Source organism: Rhinopithecus bieti, unplaced genomic scaffold (genome assembly GCF_001698545.2).
Source record: "Rhinopithecus bieti isolate Rb0 unplaced genomic scaffold, ASM169854v2 scaffold_19901, whole genome shotgun sequence".
NCBI lineage: Eukaryota > Metazoa > Chordata > Mammalia > Primates > Cercopithecidae > Rhinopithecus > Rhinopithecus bieti.
The window spans coordinates 102,452-117,470 of record NW_016809629.1 but is presented as its reverse complement, the minus strand read 5'-3'; the positions used below and the strand labels follow the sequence as shown (position 1 = coordinate 117,470).

The 15,019-nt window shown below is 39.7% G+C and overlaps 2 protein-coding genes across 13 annotated transcripts in view; both read right to left on the bottom strand.

Moving 5' to 3' along the window:
• The window catches only part of AP3M2 (adaptor related protein complex 3 subunit mu 2), a 21,542-nt gene continuing 6,523 nt past the window's right edge, over positions 1 to 15,019 (bottom strand). For 5 of the 12 annotated variants that reach the window (XM_017889884.1, XM_017889883.1, XM_017889894.1 and 2 more), the window contains 6 exons: positions 9,159 to 9,296; positions 6,026 to 6,111; positions 5,626 to 5,759; positions 3,821 to 4,028; positions 3,377 to 3,521; positions 1 to 2,235 (listed from right to left, as the gene is read on the bottom strand). In XM_017889884.1, coding sequence (XP_017745373.1) covers positions 2,135 to 2,235; positions 3,377 to 3,521; positions 3,821 to 4,028; positions 5,626 to 5,759; positions 6,026 to 6,111; positions 9,159 to 9,296 — 812 coding nt within the window. In that variant the 3' untranslated portion in view covers positions 1 to 2,134. Of the gene's footprint in view, positions 2,236 to 3,376; positions 3,522 to 3,820; positions 4,029 to 5,625; positions 5,760 to 6,025; positions 6,112 to 9,158; positions 9,297 to 13,558; positions 13,760 to 15,019 lie in introns of those variants that run through there. The other 7 variants (XM_017889890.1, XM_017889887.1, XM_017889891.1 and 4 more) reach the window with 7 other exon arrangements.
• Positions 7,787 to 8,228, bottom strand: LOC108540721 (cytochrome c oxidase subunit 7C, mitochondrial). The gene has a single exon (XM_017889896.1). It carries the CDS (start codon positions 8,119 to 8,121, stop codon positions 7,930 to 7,932), a length of 192 nt encoding a protein of 63 aa, XP_017745385.1. The 5' UTR covers positions 8,122 to 8,228; the 3' UTR covers positions 7,787 to 7,929.

The window sequence follows — 15,019 nt, the reverse complement described above, 5'->3', positions numbered from 1 at the left end:
GACTGGTGAAACTCAACTTTATTAAACTTAAACAGAGAAGCTACTTCTGCACATGTTAAACACACATGGAACCGAACAGCTTGTTGGAGACACCCTACACTGCTTATGCTGACACTGCAGGGATGGTGGTGGCGATGCTTGCTTCACTCCATGGTCTGCACCACATGTGACAGGACAGTTATTTCATCTACGCTTACACCTGCAGGTCCTTTACTCTAGAAACACTCTATATCTTCTTAGGTGCTTCCCTTGAAACAGGATGAGTTCTAGAGGAAATAAAACAGCTGCACTTAACAAACCTAGAAATATTCAGGGACCAAGATTAGTTGTTCCGTGACCTAGGAAACCTTAGGATCCTGTAGGTCCCTCAGGAGAAGTGCTTCCAAGTACTCGGGAATTGTGGGGCAGAGATGATTCCCTTTCCGTGGTGGATGTGTATGTCACTCCAGGACAAATTACAGAGTGATGGAATGTGGAACATTCCGGTTGTGTCCAGTACACTTTATCCCAGAGGGAAATCACAAAGCAACACAACTCTGCAGCAAAAACTAGTCCCAAAGTTGGAAGATAAAACTAGCAAAAACTCTGCACTATTATTTAGAGAAAAGTTCTAGGATGTGGAGAGTATGGGTCTTCCTTTTTCTCCATGCACAAAGCAGAGCACAGTATCATTCCTTAAGCTATACTTAAACAAAAAACCTTTTGTATACATATTTAAATAGTAATAGACACACTGAACTAGGACAAAAATGAGCCACTGGGAAAGAAAGCCTGAGGTATCCCTTTAGTTGCCATGTTTCTTAAATTGGGTTGCTTACACCCATGATCAACACAGTCCATCTTCCTATAGCACTGATTTTATTCAGAGATTTAGGGGAAATGTTTTGTCTTAGAATGAAAAGGGACTGGTAGATATTAATGAATCCATGATAAGAGTACAAAAGAAAAGACTGTGAGGAAATAACTTTACCAAGCAGCTTCAAGGATCAACCACACCCTCGACGGTAAGCTTTCTCTTTTCCTAGGGCAACAGATGGAAAAGTTTCCAACCAACAGGAAGGTTAGGATCTGGTACCAGTCCAGCACTGACAAATGGAGATATGAGCTCACTCACTCACAGCCGTGCCCACCTTCATGGGAAGAGTCGGCCCTCTCTACTCCAGTACGATGACACACAATCCCTGGCTGCACAGGGGATTATGAGATTGGCTTCTCTGAAACTCTCCTACTTTCAAAAAATCCTGTGGAAGGATCAGGTAACAGGAAAATGGCTGGTGAATTCTGTAAAAGGAATTGAGTAGAACTGTTTTGGGTTAGAAAAGAAGCATTTTAGGCAGCCACCATGGGAAGAAGGCGGGGTCACCTTCTCACTGAAGACAAGAGACCAAGTGCTGATGGACAGCAACAGGCAGGCAGTGTCTGAAAACTAGTCTGATACCACCATGGTCTTCGAGGGAAAATCTGATTCCACCGGGGTTTCCATGTCAATAGTGGACTCAAATGTAAAAAGCCTCCAGTCCATTTCCAGAAGTACAAGTGTTTTCTACATGAGTAGAGGAATGAGAAAGAAACCAACTCAACTCTTTCCTTCCCAGCCCTCCTTAAAGTAGAGTCTGACCACTTTTCTTGCCAATCTTTCATTTAAGTGTCTCCTCCTAACTCCTTTACTTCTTTTTCCTCTTTCTTCTCCTTCATAGATCAGATCCTTAACTGGTCTTTCCTTGACTAACATTCATTTTCTTCCCATCTTTCTTTCTTTCTAATCTTTCTACCTTAAAAATCAACAAAGAAGTATTTCATTGGCTTTAGATAATTAAAGCCAAGCAACTTAAACAATGCTGGTCTTTCCTATAGAAACCAGGTTTAAAATGGTTACATAAGCACCAAGCTTCCTACCCCCATCACACACCTCGTCCTTGAGAACTGGTGTTGCTGTTGTTTCAGTTCCATCTAGTTCTCCCTGGTGACCTTTTCCTCCCTTGATGAGTTCCATGGCACTGAAGGCTAAGGAAAAAAGGGAGCGGGTGGGTCCAGGAGGGGACTGACCTAGGACACACGCTGATTTTTTTTTTTACTTTTAGACAAGTAAGAAATGAAAAAGTGTGCAATACTATTCCCTCTGCAAATGCTCCCTTCAGGTTCGAACTTGGAACTTTCCAGCTTTGGTCATGTATTTTATGCCCTTAAAGGGTTTGTACTTTTCTCCATACATATCCAGACGATTCACCTTGAGTCCTAGAAAGTAGGAAGAGAGGGAAAAGAGACATGAGGATTATTCAAAAGGAGCAGGTCACCTGTTTCTGTTCACTTCAATACAGAGGTCAGTGGGACCGAAGTCGCTGTGACAGGGAACCACTTATGCAGAGCAGATAGATTCTCCAGTCTCAGGACAGATACAGCAAAAAAAGGCTCCAACAGACAAGCTACCTATGAGAAGACCTGTCCCTAAAGTGGAAAGGGCACAAAGTGATGTGCAGACTGAAATGAGGATAAGGAAAAAATTAGACCACTGCATGATTTTTCTCAAATTATTGGACTAAATAAATGAATAACAAATGAATAGTGAAGTAAATTATAACTAAAGGAATTAACAATGAAAGTGATAATAAATGAATGCTTCCTAAGTATTCTCACTAGACTAAGCCAAAAATATTTTATACTGTATAGAGCTTTATAGTTTATCGTTTTAAGATGGAAGAGCTTATACGTTAAATGAATTCCAATCACTTAAATTGTATAAGGCCCGTTTGTACAGAAAAACAGAAACTTCATATAAAAATAAAGTCATCTCCTTTCCACATCACAGAGTTATTCTAAGGATTAAAAGAGAAAACACATGAAAAGAGCTTAAAACAGTGCCTGGAACATAGTAAATGCCCCCAAAGTGGAAACTGATTACTATTGTGTTAAGGTCAGCACAGACTACAGTGAACTGACCTGCAAAGGCCTAGTAGTTCCAAAATAGAAATAAGAGCAAACATGAAAGTCTTCTGAAATCAGGAGAAAGGAGTGGAAATTACTCTTCAGTTATAGCTGAGAATGCACATGCATTCTCATACTGAAAACCTTGGGAACCTGAAATGAACAACCCTAAGATGATCCAAAAATGGCTGGTGAACACTTCCTTCTACCAATACTGTTTCTTTCTCAGTGTGTCTCAGGCACTTTTATTCAGGTCACTTATGCCAACTTCAAAGGAAGGATTGTAAATTTTCCCAAGAAATGTGCCAGAAAAGATGTTACTAAAGATTGTATATCAGGTAATGAAACTAAACCTTGTAAACAGGAAGCCCAGAAAAGTCTCCTGGTGCCTGCGCCGTGTGGCAGAAAGCCATTTTTGTTCCCTTTGGAGCCTCTTGAGCTCTGGCTCACTTACCAGAAATGGCCAACTGCTGGATCTTAAACTGCAGGTTAATTGTGGGATTTTCATCTGGTTTGGAAGCTCCAGCCTGAAGACTCATGGTCCCCTTCAAATTTGGTGGCTTTTGTGGATTTATTTTTCCTACATCCCAAGACAGCATCTTCAAAGAAAATAAAAATGGAGAAGCGGTCTTTCCAAAAAATAGTTACAGCAGAATCCTGCATTTGAGGTGGCTGAAATCTAAACTCACGCCACCTGTCCACAACATTATAAGTTGCCTCCGGGTATCTTTCCATTGAGAATTCTATGTGTTACTGTTAAGTTATCTCGCAGGAGAAAACAAGGTCCCTTTGATTCATCTCACCTTCCAAACAAGGTCTAGAGTCTATGCAGAGAGCCTGCAGACTGGTTTCTGCTTAAGTTAACATCAGCAATTCAAGAAGTCCTGCTCATCCCTACCTTTGTGACTGGGTCGAATGTGTGCGTCCCCTGTGATGGAGTAAGGCTCATGTTCAGGACGCCCCTGGGCATCTGGCTGGTGACAGTCACTCCCTCGATGGTCTTCCCCATCGTCTGCTTGGGTCCCACCGTTATTTCAAAGCGTCCAAGGGAACTACTGTCCCGGAAACTGATGTTATGTTTGACATACACTGGGATTGCAACCAGACTGGAAATGAGAGACAAAGAGCCATTTCATTCGTGCACTGGGAAAATGGTAGTTCTCTCTCCTTTCACATGATGCTCTTTCTGCCTGTGGGTAGCTTCTTCTCCCTTAACTATGTCCTAACTTTTTATCTCAAAAAATAAACAGAAAAAAACCCCAGTAATCTAATTTTTTCTTTTGAAAAGCTAATATACTGTCCAGTAAGTAAATTAACTTTTCTAATGACTCTGAATAATATAAACAAAATCAAAGAGTATACTACTATGAGAAAGGCATAATGTACAAAAGTGTATTATCATTATGTCTCTATGTTTTTAATTTGTAACATGTGACCAATCATCATTTGCACTAGGGAGAATAATATTCATAGCTCATGGGCCTTTTATAATTTTTTTTTTTTTGAGATAGGGTCTGGCTCGGTCACCCTGGTAGGAGTACAGTGGCACGATCATAGCTCACTGTAGCCTCGACCTACCAGGCTCAAGTGATACTTCCACCTCTGCCTCCTGAGTAGCTGGGACCACAGGCACACATCGCACTCCGCTAATTTTTACTCTTTTTTTTTTGTTTTTTTTTTTTTTGTAGAGACAGGGTTTGGCCATGCTGCCAATGCCTGGTCTCAAACTCTTGGGCTCAAGTGATCCTCTTGTCTCTAATTTTTTTAGGATGCTTTCATCTGACCTCATCTGGTCCTTACAAAAACCCCACAAGGTAGGGTAGGCTGTCATGATTTGACAGAAGAAAAGGACTCAGAGAAGTCATGGAATAATCCTGAAGTAATAACGGCTCCTAACATTTATTGAGTACTTCCTGTTTGCCAGTCACCATGCTAAATGGTTTATATCCAGTTAAACCCTACCGTGTTTAATCCTCCCAATAAGTATGAAATAGATATTGCTACTGTAACTATGCAGTAGGTACTGATTTTATAGATGAATACTGATGTCCTTATACTTAACTGAGATTAAGTAACTTGCCCAAGGTTCTAAGTACTGAAGATAGAGTTTAAGTCCAGGGAGTCTGATTTCAGAGGCTGTGGCCTCAAGCACTCAGATATTTTCCCAAATGATTCACTCCACATCACACGGGAAGGGACTGGTGGCTCTGAGGCCTCCTGACTCTCTTCTGTCTGCATACCTTATACTATTCAAAACTGCTTCCAAAAGCCTTTAGATTCCAAATTAAAGAGAATGTTCAAGACCAAAATCACTGCATTTTATGCTTTTCATAGCATAACTTCATGCTTCTTTTAGATCAGGGACATTGAACACAGTATGCCCAGATTCTGATTTGAGAAAATAATGTTCTTGTTTAGACACATAACAACAAAAATAACAGCAAACTTAATGAGCACTTCTTTGTGTTAAGCACTATTCAGATTCTTATTCAATCTTCAGAACTTTTACTATTTTCAATTTACAGATGAGAAAAGAGATACATAGAGGTTAAGCAACTCACCTGAGATTACCCAATTAGTAACCACAGAAGCTGGAATGTGAACTCAGGTAACTCTAGAGCCTGAGTTCTCAATCACTACAGATATGGTTTCCACATACACGTACATACACAGATTCCATTCTTAATTATAAGAGCTGCTTACTTCTGTGCACTGACATGGTAAGACAGCAGGCGGAAGTTTCCATCAGGAGGGATGAAGGAGAGGATGCGCTCAGATTCCCAGCGCTTGAAACGAACACAAGGATGGAAGCTGACATCATCCAACAACCTAGGGTTCTACAGTCACCAGGAGAGGAGAAGCAAGAAGTGGGCATTAAACACCCGCTGTGCTTTCAGGAAAGCAATTTAAATGCTGTTTTTTATTAAACCACACACCACACACACAGAAATCATGTGGTCACTTCTGGAAAATTCAAGCCTGAGACAAGCTTCGTGGCTATCCTAATTATTTCTTCTTGTTCTATTCCATTCCCACTGCTCTGTCTTTCCAGCAGCATTTAATCTCTCATCCCAAGAACTCAATCTCTGGCCCAGGGTTTTACCATGAAGGAAAGTGTAAGATCCGGCATGCCAGTCAGCTTGACACAGGCATCAATCACCCCCTGGATCTCAGCAGTAATTGTGGAGCCTGAGACAGGAATAAGACAAAAAGAACAGATTACTGAAACCTTCTCTGTCCTTCTCAACAAACTTACCTCCTCCCTCCTTCTTTTCCTCTCTCCCTCCCCTTCCTCTCTCTCCCTTTCTTTCCTTCTGTCTAGCCATCCAATTCATTTATACAATCCATCTATCCATCATTCTGAACACTTATCAACTGCATATCAAGTATGAGACACTATGATGAGGAAATGGTGATAAAAAGATTAATGAGGTAGTTATTAGCCTAAAGGATTTTCAGTCTAGTATCAGAATTAAACAGAGCATCATTATTTTAGCCAACAGTTCAGAAAACTTCCTATCAGAAACTGTTCTCCCTAAGGTCGCCAGTGAGCTCTGCTGCTACAGTGAGTGGTCACTCCCGGTCTCTATCTTACAGGTCCTCTCTGTGGCATGTGTCACTGTCAATCACTTCTGCCTTCTCAAACATCCCTTCCTCCTAACCTCTCCTGGTGTCCTCCTATTTTCCCAGCTCCTCTTCCTCAGTGTCTTCGGCAGGTTCTCTTTCTTTGCACATCCCTTAAATGCTTTTTCAGTTCTGAACTTCTATTTTCTTTCACTTTACACACTCTTCTGGGTTATTTTACCTACTTCCCAAGGCTTCAATGTTCATTTACGGCCTACTATTACCTATTCTTTTTTCAAGTTCAGCCCCAATCCTGCCTAATGGACATCTCCCACTTGGATGTCACCGAGGCACATGTCAGAAGTGAGTCCATTCTCTCACGCCCTGAACCTGGTGCTCCCATTTCCCCACCTATGTGATGGCACCATCTATCCTGTTGCCTAAGCCAGAAACACAGACACATCCCTTACAACGTCCACTTCCTCCCCCCACATCCAGTCAATGATCAGCTCCTCTCTTTTCGAGGACTCACCTCTCTCTGGTCTGTGCATTACTCTCTGTCCTCATTGCACTATGTTTTGGGCCTGGATTTCAGCCTCCTAGCTGCTCCCTGCCTTCAGGCCCACCCCACTTTAGACCATTCTTCACACAGCAGCCAGACTTATCGCTCTAAACTATAAGTCTCATCAAGTCACTCCCCAACTTAAAACTCTTCAATCACTCACATCTGCCCTCCTTAAACTGGCAGACAAGGTTCTTCATGATCTGGCCATATATATTTTACATTTTCGTTGAGGTAAAACAGTAAAATGTAAAAATCTTAAAGTGTACAGCTCAATGAATTTTTAAATATATATACATTTATGCAAATACTAACTATAGCAAGATACGGAACATTTTCAGCATCCAAGAGCTCCCTCTTACCCATCCCAGGTAATCCACATCCCCAAAATTCTGCCTTCTATTACCTTAGACTAAATTGCACCTGTTTCAAACTTCATATACATGTAATCCCACTGTCTATAATCTTATGCATCTGATTTTTTGCTCAATATTGTGATGTTTGCGCATACTTTGCTCCCAAATCCACACATCTTAATAACTTCATTTCATTCCACCGATGAAGCATAAACACCCCCACCTCTCTGTTGTGTTTTGCTCAGGGGCGGGTACCTCTCATATGCTCCACCTTTTTACCTTCCTCTTTCCCTCACTAGACTAAACTAAGCTTTCTGCAGCCGCAGACTATGCCTTATTCATCATCGAGTGCCCACTCTCTAGCACTGTGCTATGATGTAAGTTTTCTTTTTTTTTTTTTTTTCATGTCATAAGTTTATTGACAAACATATCTAGTATGCCATGAGTTAGAGTTTGATCCATTTCCAGAGGCTGTATCTCTTAAAATGCTCTTCATATCTGTTAAATGGACGAACTGAAACATCCTTATGATTTAAGCAGTTGGTGTCTTACTATAAGGAAGGGTGCAGCAAATGCAGATCCAAAGTACAAACACATCTTAACTAGTAACGCCCACTTGTTTTCCACTGAAAATGGCAAATTCTTCCCAGGGCCCTCCTCATAGTGGCTCCTACGGACCACAGAGGTTGTGAACCTCCGGATGCTGTGGCCCAACATAGCGCTGCTGGAAGCTCCGCACCGAGTACGGATGAAATGGCGGCACCTCACCAAGACCTTGTTTTCACGACCTTGTTCCCCGTGCTCCGTAAGTTTTCAATAAACATCTGTTGAACGAATAAGTTCACTAATGTGAAGAGGTTTCTTTTTAATTAAAAACAGGGTCTCACTATGTTGCCCAGGTTAGAGTGTAGCTGTTATTCACAGGCATAATCATGGCTCACTACAGTATCCAACTACCAGGACTAAGTGATCCTCTTGCCTCAGCCTCCCAACAGTTGGGACTACAGGCACGTTACCACTATGACTTGCTTCTACAAACTGTGAAGCTCTAGGACTTCTAGTCGTATTTACGTAATTCAGAACACACAGAAAAAGCGGCCCCCTGAATTTTGTGATTACAATTTTAGTTCTGCCATCAAAACCGGAAGCCACTTTCAAGAAGGAAATTTAATCAAAAGAAAGTTATTTTTTTTCTTTTTTTTTTTTTTTTTTGAACAGGGTCTTGCTGTTGACCAGGCTGCAGTGCAGTGTCATGATCAGGCCTTACTGCAACCTCAACTTCCCAGGCTCAAGCAATCCTCCCACCTCAGCCCCTCACGAAGCTAGGAATACAGGCATGCACTACTACACTCAGCTAATTTTTTTCACTTCTTATAGAGATGGGGTCTCACTATGTTGCTCAGGGTCTCACTATATTGCTCAGGCTGGTCTTAAACTCCAGGACTCAAGCAATTCTCCCGCCTCGGCTTCCCAAAGTGCTGGGATTACAGGCATGAGTCACTGCATCTGGCCTGTTACTTCTCTTTTTTATTCAAGAGGAAGACCAATAAAGCAAGTGAAAGTATGAAATAAATCCTGGTCTGCATCATAATACTAACGTCCATTTCCAGTACCCAGCACAGTGCCTGGCACAAAGTAGGCACTAAATTAAAGTGCATGACCTTGAATGAGGGTTAATTCTGAAACTACAAGCATTATATGAAAGATGCCCCTTTCTATTTTCATATTTCTGAGAACATATTAAAAGCACCTACCTGATTTATCAATAATTGCATCAATCTCTTCAATCACATCAAAATAGGCCTCATTGTTGGTATATTTCACCCCAGTCCGTCGCCAAGGCACCACTGACAGCTGCCCAGTGGGAAGTTGGTCACCCACATTGGTGCTTCCTGAGACAATTAATATTACTGTATTTTAACACCATTTTGACTCTAGAAACCACAGAACACCTCCCTAGAAGTTTCCATGCTCCCACTATTCATGCACTCAGTTGAATAATTTTTCAAACATAAGATGAGATTTTTCCAAACTTCCATATAGGGTAACTTCGTCTATTTTTAAAACTCCTTGTTGCCATCTGGTCTGCCTCTTCAAACAGAGCAAAGGTTTAAGAAAAAGTTACCTCAGAAACAGATATCATATTTTGGTTTTGAAAGTAACCTGAACTTAGTATCTCAGATTCCACAATAGCTTACAGCTTAAATAATGTATTGGCTTTCAGTAGAGTTGGTAATCTACATATAGATATAAAAATTTCATGGGTAAAACCAGTATCTGACCCTGAGGTAGGTTCTTAGGTACATTTATGGTAGGTATTAAAATGTACATATCAACATGATCTGTCTCATTCCTAAGTTCCAACACTGAAACTTAGGAAAAGAATACAAATTTGATCTCTCCCTGTCTTTAAGAATTGTAGATCAATTCCTTCACTAGTTTTTCCCTTTACAGGCATAATTTTTTTTAATTCAAAAGGTTTTATACTGACACGATAAAATATATTAATTTAAATTCTATTTCCTTCTTCCATTACCTGGATCCTTTTATTTTCTGTCTTAAAAAAAATCTTTTTTGAGATAGAGTCCTGCTCTATCGCCCAGGCTAGAGTGCAGTGGTATAATCTTGGCTCACTGCAACCTATGCCTTCTGGGTTCAAGCAATTCTCCTGCCTCAGCCTCCCGAGTAGCTGTGACTACAGGCGTGCACCACCACGCCCGGCTAATTTTGTATTTTAGTAGAGACGGGGTTTCACTATGTTGGCCAGGCTGGTCTTGAACTCCTGACCTTGTGATCCGCCCGCCTCGGCCTCCCAAACTGCTGGGATTACAGGTGTGAGCCACCGTGCCCGGCTAAACAAAATTTTTTAAGAGATAGGGTCTTCCTATGCCGCCCATGCTGGAGTGCAGTGGCTACTCACAGACACAATCATAACTCACTGCAGCCTTGACCTCCTGGGCGCAAGTGATCCTCCCACCTTAGCCTCCAGAGTAGCTGGGACCACAGGCATGCACCACCATGCCTGGCTAATTTTTGTATTTTTTTGTAATGACAGGGTTTCAAAACCATCTTGCCCAGGCTGGTTTCAAATTCCTGTACTCGAGTGATCCTCCCACCTAGGCCTCCTAAAGTATTGGATACAGGTGTGAGCCAAAGTGTCAGGCCCATTTCAACTTTTCAAAAGTGGTTCTTAGATACCCTTTTCTAGACTAAAGTGAGATACAGGCTTAACTAACTTCATAATATTCGTAAATGATTCAGGCACTAACAAAGCTTTCAAGGCTCAAAATGAACTCAGAATACTGAAGAAACCACCAACTTTGTTTCCTTAAAAAGAGGAACTATGTATTAAAATGTATCATCAAGATATAATAATCAAAGCAGTCTAGGGAAAAGGCAAGAAAGCCTAAAAGCAGACCAAGAATCCACAATGACAGGACAGGATAGAAATGTCATTCTAAAACAGGGGAAAAGGATAAATTACACAATGGTGCTAGGACAACTATTTTGAAGAAAGAAACATTATTGTACACCAAGATAATTTTCAAATGGATTAAATAATTAAATCCAAAAATAAAATCACAAACTAACTAGAATAGACATTTGAAAAAGATCTTCCCTTCTCTGAGATTAAAAAGACATTCTCCTGTTTTGTCTAATAATTATAAAGTTGGTGTTTAGCTCCTTAACCTAGCTGGAATTTATTTTGTGTATAGTGTGAAGTGGAGGGACTTAATTTTTTCCATATTGAATCTGACTGTCCTAACACAATACAGTTAACAACTGGCCCCTGGTCTACTGATTTGATAAATGACCACATCTATCTACACCAAATTCCTATAAAAGCAAGAGTCTGTTTCTGGGCTCTTTTATCCCAGTGATCTATCTGTCTGTTACTGGACAAATACCAAATTTTAAAAACTACCCAAACTTCATACAGATTGAGTAATCTTTATCTGAAACGTTCGGGACCAGAAATGAAATGTTTCAAATTTTGGATTTTTTTAAATGTTGGAATATCTGGATTATACCAGTTGAGCATCCCAAATTCAAAAAATCTGAAATCCTCCAATGAGCATTTCCTTTGAGTGTCATATCAGTGTCCAAAAAGTTTTGGATTGTAGAGCATTCTGGATTTTGGATTTGGGATGTTAAACCTGTAATATATCTTACATTACATTTTATAGGACACATTTTATCTTTCCTCTTTTTAAAACTATTATTTTCAAAACTCTCTTGGGTCTTGTAGGATGTCTACTGTATGAATATTTGTCTTGTGTACTATACAAACTTAACCTGTAGTGATATTTAACAGGGCAAATCTTCCCAACAACCCCTTTGTAATTCTTTTTCAAAACTGTCCTGGCTATTCTTACAATATTTATGCTTTTAAAATGCATTTTTCAATCAGTTTGTAAAATCCCATGAATATGCTCATTTATGCATTAAACAAGACCCAAAATGTAAAATCTTAACGAAACAGAATGATTAATTTGATTAAATCAAAACATTTAGAATGTGGCTAAACAACACCAGAACAAAGCTAAATCACAAGTGACAGATTGTAAGAAAATATCTGTAATGCAGTAATCAAAGGACATAAAGATTTCCCATGAAAGAGATTATTTTAAATCCATATGAAAAAAGAAAAACATTTCAACAACAAAAAAATGAACAAAGGACATGAAAAGGTAATTCACAATAGAGGAAAAACAGTCAATAAACACTTGAAAAGATTTTAGTTTCCTTAATAACAAAAAATGACTCTGTAAATACAAGATATCAATAAACTATCAAATTGCCAATGTTTCTAAAAAATTATTAATGACAATTTGACTACAGCACTTTGAAATTGTTACTGAAAGTATAAATTGGCCTAACTTTTCTGGAGGGCTACACATTATGGTACTTAAAATGTATACACCCCTTGACACAGCATTGCTACCTCTACTACTTAAAAGAAATCATCCAGATGTGCACACCAAGATTCAAGTATAAGAATGGTAATCCTTGTTATTCAAAAGAACAAAAATATCAGTAACATCATAATTAGGGATTCAGTAAAAACTGAAAAACTTTGGGTCCACATCACATGGAAGAAAACTGTAAGTTATTAAAAATGAAGGCCAGGCGTGGTAGCTTCCACCTGTAAGCCCAGAACTTTGGGAGGCAGAGGTGGGTGGATCACTTGAGGTCAGGCGTTCGAGACCAGCATAGTCAACATGATGAAACCCCATCTCTACTAAAGAATACAAAAATTAGCTGGGCATGGTGGCGTGTGCCTGCAATCCCAGCTACTAGGGAGGATGAGGCAGGAGAATCACTTGAGCCCAGGAGGCAGAGGTTGTAGGGAGTTGAGATCGCACCACTGCACTCCAGCCTGGGCGACACAGCAAGACGCCATCTCAAAAAAAAAAAAAAAAGAAAGAAAAAAAGAAAAAGAAAACGAAGAAAAAAGAACAAGAACCATGTACAAGACATCATCATGGGATAATGTTCATAAAATATCATATGTTAAAAGTGTGGTGGGATTAAGAGTGATTTTTACATTCTTTGTGCTTTTCTGTATTTCTGAGGTTTCTACAATAATCATGTGTTTCTTCTATAATCAGAAAAAATATTTTTAAAGAACATTTCATTTTGTCATCAAAATCAGGGTATTTTCCACAAAGCAAAAATATTATTTCAGGTTGTACTCAGTTTACAAGAGTGGTCAGGCGCGGTGGCTCACGTCTGTAATCCCAAGACTTTGGGAAGCCGAGGCAGGTGGATCCCCTGAGGTCAGGAGTTTAAGACCAGCCTGGTCAACATAGTGAAACACCATCTCTACTAAAAATACAAAGATTAGCTGGGTGTGGTGGTGCATGCCTGTAATCCTAGCTACTCAGGAGGCTGAGGCAGGAGAATCACTTCAACCCAGGAGGCAGAGGTTGCAGGGAGCCAAGATCACGCCACTGCACTCCAGCCTGGGTGACAGAGGGAGACTCTGTCTCAAAAAAAAAAAAAAAAAAAAAAAAAATCTACAAAGAGCAAAATTAAAACACTGGGACACCTGAGATCCCCAAAGACAAACACTCAAAACAACATGTGACACTGGACTAAGTCACTCAGGCTGCAGGATGGCCACTCTCTATCGGTTTCCCCTCCGCCATACCTGTGATGGTGTTGACAACCGTTCGAAGGATAGTGGGAGGCTTTATGAGTTCTTTAAGAATGTTCGACTCGGTAGCCAATGGAAAACCATTGTCAAGCATCTCTTCCAATACCTCATAAACCACAACCACATTGTCTTTGATCACTGGCTCTGAACAGACTCCAAAATAATCCTGATGGAGATAGAATATATGCATTGATCACTCAGATACTGTAAAATAAATAAATACATAAACAAACAAACAAACAAATAAATAAATAAATAAATAAATAAAAGAACGTGCCTACAGAGAATAAGGATCTGGCCTGTCCATGTGTTTCTGTGCTACTCTTCTACAATGAGGGAATGCAGCATAACCATAGTTCTCTTAGGCAGTCTGTTTGGCAGAGAGCACTAGATTGGCTTATGGTACTACTGTGATTACTAGCTTCCTCTACAAACAAGAGGAACTTAAATCTTTGGGTTAATTTCCTCAACTTGATAAAATACACAGAATACAAAATTGAATCTTGATTATATATGCTTATGAACAAGAATTTGAAAGAATTACACAAAATAATACTTGATATGACAAAGAAGAGTACATGAAAATCTTTACCCCTACTGTTGTGCTATTTCTTAACATTCATGCAAGCTAGTATACCTGAAAATTCCTCTGGATCATCTTTAAGATGCTAAGATTCCAAGAACTCTTTGTCCTTTTATTTAAAAGGCTACCATTAGATGCTAAATTATCTGGATTGTGGGAAAGCATTGGATTTCAAACCAGAAAACCTAGATTATAATTTTGTCATTTGTAGATTAAGTCATGTTAACTAATTTTGATCTTGATTCTTTAATGGTATAATCAGGATAACACCACTGGAGGCAAAGGGCTGTAAGAACTAGGCATGACTAATTAAGCACTAAGGCTCATGAATGTACTTTGTAAACTATAAAGCATTACAAAATGGAATGAGTGATCTTTAGCAAGAAATGTTCGTGGCCATTCAATGTTCCCTTCTAGCAATGTTAGTATGTCTTTTACAGGACCTCTGAGAGGGTCACAAAACCCTCTTGAACTCATAGAATGAAGGAAAATGTACCCCTTTTGAGAAAGTCCATTCTATTCATGAACAGCTCTGATCATTCCAAAGTTCTTTCTTTTGCTAAACTGAAATTTGCCTCCTAGCTCTGTTTTACAGAGCAAGTGTACATAACAGCCCTGCAATTACTTGAAAACGATGAGTTTTCACTTCAGTTTTTTTCTTCTCAGAGCCACAACTCCAAGATACTTGCGCAGTTCATGATAAGGTATGGTTTCCAGGTTGTTTCACCATCTTTCCATTTCTTTGATATCCAAAACTGAACAGACTCTACTAGAGTCTAAATTACATTAGAAAACGTCGATTATCCACAAGATTCCAATACCCGGGTCACCTAAGAATCAGGAATATATTCCTAAAACAAAAGATTTCCTCT